The 12,142-nt window shown below is 34.2% G+C and overlaps 1 protein-coding gene across 1 annotated transcript; it reads right to left on the reverse strand.

Moving 5' to 3' along the window:
• Window positions 1–827: 827 nt before the first annotated feature.
• Window positions 828–11,231, reverse strand: LOC107769416 (uncharacterized). Its single transcript, XM_075249316.1, has 5 exons — window positions 10,816–11,231; window positions 2,749–2,813; window positions 2,466–2,641; window positions 1,677–1,785; window positions 828–1,367 (listed from the first exon to the last, which is right to left on the reverse strand). Exons 1-5 carry the CDS (start codon window positions 11,063–11,065, stop codon window positions 1,056–1,058), a joined length of 912 nt encoding a protein of 303 aa, XP_075105417.1. The 5' UTR covers window positions 11,066–11,231; the 3' UTR covers window positions 828–1,055.
• Between the last annotated feature and the right edge of the window lie 911 nt (window positions 11,232–12,142).

Genomic DNA, 12,142 nt, shown 5'->3' on the forward strand with positions numbered 1-12,142 from the left:
ATTATGTGTTTCATATATCCCTGCTCAAGAAGAAGGTTGGCAACAGAGTTGTTGTACAAACTGTATTACCTAGCACTAGTGAGGATGGACAATTTCTAGTCAAGCCAGTTGCAATCCTACAAAGGCAGATGGTGAAGAAGAATAATGCAGCAGTTGTCGAGGTGTTAGTGCAATGGTCCAACCTACAACCGGAAGATGAAACTTGAGAAGACTATCAGTTCCTTAAAGCGATATTTCCTGATTTTGATCCTCATCCTTGAGGTCAAGGATGGTTTGAAGGGGGAGGGTATGTAATGACCTTACCCATAAATATAACAAAGTAAACAAGTTAAGGCAACTGGGTTCGAACATAGGCAGACGTAATAAGAAGGAATAACTAACTTTCAAAAGGGACGGCCAGGCCACGATTAGATTTCCATGAATGAGCAACAAGGGACGAGATGTTGCCACGTCGACAGGTTGCTATATACCAAACGAAGAGAGAGAAGGAAAATAATGAACAACAAGTCTCACACTCCCTCCACTCTCCTCTCTCATTCTCTTCCTTTCTCTTCTTTCCTCCCAATTCTGACTCTCTTCTCTTCTTAATTTCTGCAGATTCCAATGGCTATGGTGACGACTTATCATTTAGATACCTTAGCTTAATTCTGCAATTTCCGATTTGTAGTTTGATATCCATTTTACGATTTTAAAAAATCTAGAAAATTGTTCCAATTGCTTGCATTTTCATTTTATTGCTTAGATCCATATCTGGATCCTGACAACAGAATTCTAGTTGCCAGTTACATAAAGTACATAGGTGGATTAGTTGAACAAGAATGGGTATAGCGATACCTGACATTTATATTATGAGTAGCAATATGTATAAATTTGTAATACAAAATCTTTAAAATGTTATGATCCAGTTACTTCTGAATCCAGTTTCATACAAGCTTTCATATCCTGTACCATAATGAATCGTATTGTCCTTTTTTCACTTCTTATGTAAACCTTGTTAGCAGAAGAGGTTCTTTGCTAAAAGGACCCTTAGATAAATGTTTGAACCTCTAAAATTTCTAAAATTCAGAATATAAACGAACTAAACGCAAGGACGTAAATGGTGTCTCCAAGCGCCAATCTCTTTGCTTTTTGCTTAGAGGAACACCTTTCCCTGCTTTTTCTCTATTCACTCTAACATCTGCTATGCCCCAAATACAAGCATTAGTTTCCAAATTGAAGGAGACAAGCCTGAGAACACCATCATGTTCAGATGATGATCCACCCTCAGCCACTTCATCACTAACATATTTTACATACATAGGACGATCCTTGAACCGGTCGAGATCTTGGGGAACCCGAATAACTCTCTCAACACCCGGTGATGATACCTGATAAATTTTTTCATATGCAAAAGATTGAAATGAATAGAGTTTCATCAGAAAAAGAAGAAAAAAAGATGTGATAAAATAAAGAAACTTTTAACATATGATTGCAAGAACGTAACATGCAGATATGATGTTTCGGGAGAAATGCAATTGTCTTGGGAAGTTTAGAAGCAATATAATTGTTTCCTTGGAAAGATTATTCACTCCCTTAAGTCTTAGAGAGAGCTAGAAACTTGGTCTTTTGTGATGACGAATCCTTCTAGATTGACATAGAATAACATCAAACTGGCAATGCAGACAAGGATTACCAACCTCAAGAGATATGTTATTTGGAATAGATCCATCTACCTCAGCCTCATCAAGCTTTTCTCTGTATCTTAATGAGAAAGCTTCAATATCCATCATACTAGGAGTACCTGACCTGCATGCATAATTTTGCACATCAAGACTACATATGGTATCTACAGAGTAACTTGAGGAAACGTAAAAATAGAAGAAAAGCAAAAGATATAACCACAGATGAATGGTGCAACAAAAGATACTGGATTAAGTGCACAGACGTAATAATGTTTGAATATTTGATAAGTCGCTAAACATGAATATATCATTCTAGAAAGAGCTGGGAGAGAGGACTTACTCAAAGATGCTAGACCATTGCAGTCTCTTCAAACAATCACATGACATCTTTTGGCTACTTATGTCTCAAACTTTATCATTTTCTTTTACATATGAGTGAAAGTAATTGTACTAATTATTCAGAAACTCTTAGGAACTTATTTTGCTAATCCAGAATGCCCAAGTAAGCAGGAAGATAGAAGGTAGAAAAGATAGTACGACGGTATTTAGAAGGAGAAAGATAGGAGGAGCCTAGTAACTCAATGGCACTACTAAAAGTTTTCATCTTATGGACAAAAGCTCCTTAATAAATAATGCATTTCAGTCGATCAGAAAACAATTGCAAATTAAGCCGTGGAAACAAAAAGAAAAGAAACTTTTGACCTGCTTCTCCCTTCATCAGATAGAGGTTTTAACTGGATTTAATACGTGGTTCATGACATATATGCAACTAATAGTTGTCTCAAGCAAATGTCTGCAGCTTACTTATTTGTAAGTCTCTCCATTCGTACTTGAATGTTGGCATTTTTCAATGTTTTAAAGGCATAAATTCCTAATTCCCCATCAAATGATAGAGCAACTTCTTCTGCAAGTTCTAATGCTCTTTTGTCCCATGATGTCCCAGCCAGAGAGATCCCTCCTCCTCCCGATCCATCCCCAACCTTAAAACAGGAAAAAGGCTCACTATATGAAATTCACAAAGTGGTTATACTGAAAATTAATGAAAATTAAATACCATACAAGACTTGAAGTTTCTTGTAGAACTTACATAAAGCTCGGCGTCTTCCTCAAAATACTCTTCAAAGACCCCATCATCATCATCCACCAGGTCCTCTATCATTAAAAATTTAGGCATTCAACATTATTGTTTATTAAAACATAATACTTAACTCATTTGTTTCATCATGGACATCAGCTTACAGGATAAATCCTCATCTTCACTGCATGTGAAGTACTGTTTGCCAAGATGAGGAAACAACACTGTGATTTGAAATGTTTAATAGATGATATAATTACAAGCATCCACAAAAAATGCTAGAAGGAAAACAAGATAAATGTGATCGAGCACAATTGTTCTCCTCCCAAAATGATTGACCTACTGTGCTTCCTAAAAATCAGTCAAAATAATACTACAATATTTGACTACTATTCTTAGATAAAGTTGCGAAGATGAGGATGCTGAGATGGATGTGTGGTCATAATAGAAGAGATAGGATTAGGAATGAAGATATTCGAGTGTTCTAAATAGCGCTCACCTCAGCGCTAATAGCGTGAGGCGTAGCGATACGAGCCTCCATCGCTTTTCTGCTGTGTAGTGTTGCGTTTTACAAATAGCGCTCGCCTCTGTGCCTGTGTAGCGAGAGGTGACACTGTAGCAAGATGCGACTATAGCGTCGCTTTTAAAAAAAAACAGCGCAGGGATTAAAGAAAACGACTCGGGATTAGGGCTTCAAGCTTTAGACATTTCTTTCTTCTTCACGCTTCAAACAGCAGAGCAGCCACATCGATTTCCTTCTCCAGCAATAGCCACAGTGGTCGACCTAGCCACATCTCGAGTTTCTGCCATTTTCTTCTTCATCCAAGTCGACCCAGGTATGCTTCTCTTCTTCTTCGAGTTTCCCTTTTTTTTCCTTTCTCCTTCCTTTCTTTCTTTCTTCCTTTTTCTTCCTCTTCCCTTTTTGTTTTGGCTCTGTTTTTTATCGAGCAGCAGTCAACAGAACAGTCAGTTTTTTCTTCCTTTTTCTTCTTCTTCTCTTCTTCTTTTTTTCTTTTGCTCTGTTTTTTATCGAGCAACACCCTGTTTTTGCTCTGTTCTGACTTCTGTCCTTCTTTTTGTTCTTCAGTTCTTCTTCTCTTCTTCTTTCTTTTTTTTGCTCTGTTTTTTGTTTTTCATTTCCTTCACAGCTTCACTTTGGGCAGAGGCAGAGAACTTTATTTCAAACCTGAAGAAGAATAGATGTTGTTTGTTTTAGTTTATGAATCTACTATGACTATCTATTGAGTTTTTAATTTTTGAATTGATATATATATAATTTTATTTTTTGAATAAATTGTAGCTTCACATCAAAGAGGCGAGCGCTTCGCTTCTCGCCTCTCACCTCACTCGTTGCTATTTGTCGCCGCACCCATTGAAAACACAAAGATATTCGAGATAAGAAGGGAGTGGCTTGTGTGGTGGACAAGATACAGGAAGCGAGGTTGAGATGGTTCGGGCACGTGAAAAGGAGAGGCACAGATGCCCCAGTGAGGAGGTGTGAGAGGTTTGCTATTGTGGGTCCTAGGAAAGGTAGAGGTAGGCCGACGAAATATTAGGGAGAGGTGATCACACAAGATATGGCACATCTTCAGTTTACCGAGGACATGACCCTTGATAGGAGGGTGTGGAGATCGAAGATTAGGGTTGTAGGTTAGTAAGTAGTGAGCGTATTTCCTTTCCAAACTTGTACTTCCTTCCATAACTGTAGCAAGTGTTATCCTCGTGATCCTTATTTTTAGATCGATATTATTACCTGATGTTTCCTTTGTCATTTTTTTCTTCTTTTTTTGGTTGTTGTTACTATTTTGCTTACCATAGTTTTTTTGCCATAACTGCCGTGTTTTTGCTTTATTGAGCTGAGGGTCTTCCAGAAATCCTCTCTACCATCACAAGGTAGGGGTAAGGTATGCATACATACTACTCTCCCCAGATCCCACTTGTGACTTGTGAGAATACACTGGGTATGTTGTTGTTATTCTTAGATATTTTTTCGTGATTTTGGAAGAGAAGAAGTTTGCAAAATCAAACTTCAGATAAATAGTTCTTGTACTCGGAGTAGTAAAAATAAAATAGATCCATCTAGGAAGGTGTGATTAACTAGACAAAAGAACTATGTCGTACCATATGTTGCTTGAATACGAGTGTGGGCACCTGATACAGGTGCGAACTTAGAAGTCAGATTTGTCTCCCCTAAATCTCAGGATTCAGGGTTGTGGATAAGAGTATGAGCACGGGTATTAGGATACATCCAACAATTACGAGATATATAAGTATATATCTCGACAATCAATTGAAGTTATTGAACTAAAGCTAGTACAATTAAATTCTTTGTGAACATTTATTATTTTACTCATAAGTTATCTCGTATAATAGCAAAGTGTTCTGCTACTTTATATGAATGGATATATGACACAAACCCAAAACAAACCAAATGCTTGAAACATGAATATGGATGTTTGAGAGTGGGAGAGAAGTAATTTGGAGCGATTTGGAAAGGGAAAAGATGACCAAAGTGAAACATAGCCAACTTCAAAAGATTACAACTCTCACAAAAGAAGAGAAGAGATGTATCGATGACTAGATAATTTCGTGAATGCAAGACCATCAAACACAATAAACATGACATTTGTTCGATGAGGGATTATTGAAGTGAAACTAACACTTCTGACATTATAATTCTAACGTTCTAATCGTTCTATAGAATGTTATCATCTTAGCATATATTATGTTGTTTTCATTCGTCTTAAGCTTGTCTCTATTGTTTCCTTTTTTTTTTTCCTCAGAAAGTACCAAGTTCTACAGTTTAAATTTCATATCGATTGGTCCTCAGGCTGTGAAAAGGATTACGCCATATCTATATCAAGTAGATATTTCCATCCATAGGAATGTCCTACCAAATAGAGATTCTAATACCACACAAGTAATCGTTTAACTTTTACAGCCAATGATGATGCCTACCTCAGCATGGTTAGAGATCAGGTCAAATAAACAATTACCAAATATGCAGTAGAAGGAAGCAGATCACAATGTTATTTTAGCTCTCATTGGAACCTCTTCCTAAGAAGAGCTTTGGTCACAAAGGAGCCAGCAGAACAAATTGCTAATGACAGCAGTAGCTGAAGCCTTAAAAAATATTCGACCACATAATACTGCTTTTTATTTACCTGCATATTTTTTTGGCATGTACTACCCACAACAGGAAGAGAAAAGGAAAATACAATATGCATATATACTATCTTGTCGCCTGCATACTCCATTAGGATACATCAGAGAATAGAGATGTTTTAGTCAGCAAATTAATTGATAATTTGTATAACTTTATAGTTAGCCAATAAGGATTTACTTTTAGGCAATAGATTCTATAGCAATAATTTAACAGAATTTTGAATTGTATGAAGGATCTTAATGTTCGTGTATTTGTAATTTCTCAAATGTTAAGCTGATAGGTTATGCGTATCTTTCATGTAGTAGAAGCACACAAATAAGGCTACATCCTTGGAGAAACGCCTACTGAAATTAATTCAGAAAGGAAATAAGTTCATGAGAGAAACTTGCCAAACTGAAAGACCATTTGAGTTGTCTGGACTTCCAGACACACAATGGACTACTGCAATTCTTATATATCCTTGATTAATAGTTTTTTATATCCATTTCGAGGTAAGTAGAGCAAAGGAGAAGACAAAAGTATGTTGTTGGAAAAGTAATAACTCCTTATCCTCTATACAAGACTTATTACCAAATTAGTAACTCATTTGGTTTGCTATAGAAGGAAAACAACTACGCCTCAGTCCTAAACAAAGTTAGGGTCTGAATCCTCACTTCTTTCTTTAAGCTCAACTCATATCGTCATCATGCCAAAACAAAATAATAGTACACACACACACACACATATATATATATATATATATATATATATATATATATATGTGTGTGTGTGTGTGTGTGTGTGTGGGGGGGGGGGGGGTATTAGTAATCGTAATAATATTAAAGTTCTCTAATAAAGTTAAAGCCTATTCCGACTTATATGAATTATTTTCTTCCATTATGCCCTATCTTTAGCTAAGTCTGCATTGATTCTAATGATTTGTAGGTCTTTCGAGACAACTTCTTTCCATGTGATTTTAGGTCTACCACGATAGACTCACACCTATGTACCGGTACCTATGTAGGGCAACACAAGACATGACCAAATCATCTCAAGTGACCTTCTCTCTTTTTATCTTCAATGAGTGTTACTTGCACCTTCTGGCGAATGTGATCACTTTTCATTTTATCTATGACTGCACATCCATCTTAGTATCCGCATCAATGGAAACACTCATCTTGTGGATATGTTGGACTCTAGCAGCCCATTCACTACCATATAACATTGTCGGTCTTATATATGTTCTACACTTTTCACTTTAGAGGGCATCTTTCTATCACATAACACCCCGGTAACATTTCTCCATTTCAGCCATCCGATTTTAATCCTATGGGCAACATCTTTATCTATTACTTACATAAAATTCTGATTTACTACTATTACTAATGTAAACTTTAATTTAAAGAAACTAATGCAAACTTGGTAAAATTATGCATAAATAATACTCCACAATGTTGGGTTTACAATATAAAATTCTATGTTGCCGATACTGATATACTTGTGCAAGAATCCATGTATAACTTTACTCAGAATAGAATATGAAATAAGAATATATGTATTAACACCTGAAATGATAGTGATAACCTTAAAGTTAATTATTGATGTTGATATCGCATATACCTACATAATAATCATTGCATTACTATTCACCAAATGATAACCTATGTATAGTTATTTTAGGAACAATCTATGTATCGTTATTCAGTAAGACTTGCTATATTATTTTTCAACTAATAAAAATCTTTGTATTTGTATTAGAATAGTTGTATAACTCGTCCGCAAACCAAAGGACTCCTAACACAATTAGGGTTCGTTTGGTAAGGTATATAAGAATAATACTGAATAGGGTGTACTTTTATTGCTAGGATTAGTAATGTTGAATTTAATTATGCTAGGATTAGCTTTTATCTACAATTTGGTACGGTGTATTAAAGGTTTTGAAAGGGCAGTTCTATCTTTATACATACTTATCCATGTACTAAACAACAACAACAACCCAGAATAATCCCACAAAGTGGGGTCTTGTTTGCTAAAAATTACTTCCTTCATTCCAGTTTATGTGAACCTATTTCCTTTTTGGTCCGTTCCAAAAAGAATGACCCCTTTCTAAATTTGAAAACAATTTAGCTTAAACTTTCAATTTTACCCTTAATAAGAAACTTTTATAGTCACACAAATACTCTGGATCCCTTTTTGACTTGTTTAGAACCACAAATTCAAAAAGTTTTCATTTTTTCTTAGACTTTGTGCCCAATCAAACGGGTTCACATAAATTGGAACGGAGGGAGTATGATATTGCTAATGTCATGGTTTGCTATGTATAAGAATAGTATTGAATATGGTGTATATCTAATATAAGTATTAGTTATAGAGAGATTGAAAACACTACCAAACAAGGGATTAATAATACCAAAGTTAATACTACCTCTGTTTCAATTTAGATGACACACTTTCCTTATTAGTCTGTTCCAAAAAGAATGACATATTTCTACAATCTATATATATATATATATATAAAGCTAGGAATTAGAAAGATGATGTGACACCCATCAAAGCTCAAGGAAGTCCTTTATCTTTTTTCTTATTTTTTTTGCATTTATCCCTTATTTGATGTCAACAAAATCTGCAGAAAATCAACTGTAATGGACTACCTTCCATAGAATTTAATGTTAACCTATAAATGTAAAATTAATACCAAAAAGGACAATAAAGAATCATGAATGCAATAAAGAATTGCAGTAAATCAGGATAATGAAGTCATGGTGGAATCCTTTTCCTCATGAAGATAAAGGCTCCCTATAACTTCTAAATCACTAAAAGTGCACTGGTTGAGACAACTCATTTCTGCTTCAAATGAATCCTTTTTTTCGTGGGTAAGAAGAATTGTTCTATTAATGAACAATGACTATTGAGCTTTTATCTGAAGTGTAGACAAAAAAGAACGCATCAGGTTTTTTCCTTTTTTCTTTTTATAGACGATAAGGTTCAGATCTTTGCTTTCCTAGAAAATCTAAATTAGGCATATATTGGCCCTCTAATGTTGAATATAGTGTTTTTTTTAGTGCAAAATCTAGACATAGCAAGAAAAAAATGATTTCTTCTTTTCATGTCAAATTATTGAAGCTTATTTTGCAGGGACTGTTTGGGAGAGCGCGACATCCAGAAAGATCAAAATTCTTAGGTATATGGAGTATCTATAATACTTCCTCGTCTCATAAAGTTGTGTATTTTATAAATCTGTACTAACTTGCTTCAAATGCTTGCCACGGATATCAATGAGAAAACTAGCTTGAGGTTGGTCTCCCAATAATTGAGAAAACTAGCCCCTGCACTTCCTTTTCTTGACCAAAATCTAAATGTAAGTACCACCATTAAGGTTATATTGTTTCCTTTTTCTTTTCTATTTCTACAACTCGTATTCTCCTCCTCTTTTATTCTGACTCATATTTTCGTTCATTTTTGTCGATTTGTTGAAGGCCGACTTGCAGTGTCTTCCCGGTCAGACCTTCTATGATTTGGTAAAATTTATTGATGTACATATTGTTACAGATAATTGTGGTATTTGCATGAATCTTATTATAGACCTTTATTAGTGTTCAAAGTTTTTGTTAGAATTTATAGTTTTTATGAATTTATGTTCTTTATCAGGCATCAAGTGCTCTGCTGGCTAATTATGCATTTTCTTATGTTGGCATACAGTTCTCTCCAGATATATAGAAGATTTGTTCGATCTTTTCCACCAAGTACATATTCTTTTTAATGTTTTTACCAATAATATTTGGTTGGATAGTAATTAACAACACCATGATGTTTAATTCCAGGCCTGCTGCCCCGTAGATGTTCAGATTTATGGCTTATAGAAAGAGCACGCACTTTGTACTTCAGAAAATAATACTTATACTTTAATAAATCTGAATAATTATTGGTATGCTTATAACCTATATATTGAAAGACGTATGACTAATGTCTTATGTATTCAGAAACAATACTTACTGATTTTAAAGTGATTTATTCTTATGTAGCTTGGGTCTTTAAAAATGTCAATGTATTTTTGTCACATATCAAAATATGAATTATTTTTGGAAAATTGGATACACGCTCAAAAATACGATTAAAGGATCTGAGTAGATTTATACAAATTAATTTTAGAGTAATGTAAATCATTGATGTCAAAAGACACTACATGGGTAAAGCTTTCAAGTTAAGGAATGGGTTTTCCGATTTTTGGTTGTATCATAGCACTATTTTTTAATGTTAGATGATTACCTAACATAAATGTGGACTCTCGATTATTTTTATAAGATTACGTTTTTTATGTATACGCAATAAATATTTTATTTCTTATATCTTAAAGAAATTTACAAAAAATACTTTTTGAATTCTTATAATTAAGCGCACGAAGTGCGGGTAAATTCACTAGTTGAAAATAATTCAACTTTAAACTCTTCATTTTATCCATTTTACTCTTAATGAGAAGCTTTTACAACCACAAAAATGGCATGACCCCACAAAGCTTTTAACCCTTAAGCTTTTAAGACCACAAGTTTCAAAAGTCTTTCTTTTATTTTTCTTAAACTCCGTACCGAGTAAAACTATGTCATCTAAATTGCAATGGATGGAGTACATGTTTTATTTTCCCTAATACATCCTACCAAACTAACCCCAGTGGAATACAAACTACAAACTGAAAAATGGGCAAGATAGCAAAGCTTCACCCACTGCCTTTTTTTGTCACAACATGAGAGAGACAATTGAATGGATATGCGGTAATCTATACTAACAAGATGAAGACCAACTGGTTAGAATAGAATAAAATCGCGGAAGATATGAAATCCAAATCCTTAAATAGTCAATAGATAAGAGATACCACAAACAAAAGTAGACATTAAATTAAAAAAAAAAAAACAATGCTTAATTTCTAGTAAATTGCATACCATCTTCAAGAAGAAGCTCATCCTCAGCCTCATCAACCAAAGAAACTTTTTCAACAACGGAAGGCTTGAAAACTGGTTCGCTTCTCTTCTTGGCATTCACCGTTATACATACCCTTCCCCTTCTCGCCATATTCCAAAGTGGGTTATGTGTATGACAGGAAATCCTGCTAGTATTACTGCTAGAATCCATGGATATTGGTAGGAAAGCTGAATTTGGGCTCCATGTCATCCAACCGGTACTTAAATTCATTCCTTTGGGCAGTTTATTCGTTGGAAAAGAAAAGGGAACAACAAATTAAATACCAAAAAAATGTAATGGCTTTGCTGGTCGACAAAAGCAATAACGACGTCATTGGAATTCATCTGCAGTTGACGACGCCGTTCGAATGCATCACCCAACAATATTAGCTAGCGTTAGGCAATAAATTTTCAAGTTTGGTTTTTATAAAAATAAAAATGTGTTTGGACATCATCAGCTGTTTTCAAAGTATATTTTATTTTATTTTTTGAAAAAATATAAAACATGACATATAACCATAAGTTTTAAAAACTATCATAAATATTCAACAGTATCTTTATCAATAACATTCATTATACTAGTAACCGTACCCGCACGATGCGAGTTAAATATTAAAAAATATTAATTAAATTAAATTGTCCTAAATTTCCAAGTGGCCTACTGTGAGGTTGTCACTTGGCTTAATGTGGAAGCTTTTTCCTCTTCTATTAATAATATATAGATTATCGTAAACCAAATAAATTTTTATAATAAACTACATAATTAGATGACCAAGAAGACGAATTAGCAATGCTACAAAATAATAAATGGTGGACTCTTTTATAAAATATAAAAGTTTGGGGTAATTTTTAAAAAATATAATAGTAATATTTTGGGCGATGTGTTTTTGGGATTTGGGTTTTGAATTTTGGGAATTTGCCAAAATATGGATACAATATATGAACAAATATGTATTTGTCAAAAAAAACCAAATTAATTTTAGCAGAATTTATTGCCAAATGGGTCCTTATATTTCTGTATGAAATTTCAAGGGAATCTTATATATATGTCTCAAATAAGTTCCAACTTACTAACCTCTAACCATTAATTAAGTTTTATCAAAATTAGTCAAACACATATAAAAATTAAAAACCCAAATAAATAAGGTTCTTTATCTCCAAGAATCACAAGGAAAGATCCAAGCATGATGAGCAACATTAGATGCAAGACAGGAAGAAATTTTCATGGATGAGAGAGCAAACAAGGTGACAAAACACAAAAAGGGCCCTTAAAAGGTCAAATCACCTCCAATCATGTATCAAACATGTA

This window comes from Nicotiana tabacum, chromosome 3 (genome assembly GCF_000715075.1).
Source record: "Nicotiana tabacum cultivar K326 chromosome 3, ASM71507v2, whole genome shotgun sequence".
In the NCBI taxonomy this organism is placed as follows: Eukaryota; Viridiplantae; Streptophyta; class Magnoliopsida; order Solanales; family Solanaceae; genus Nicotiana; species Nicotiana tabacum.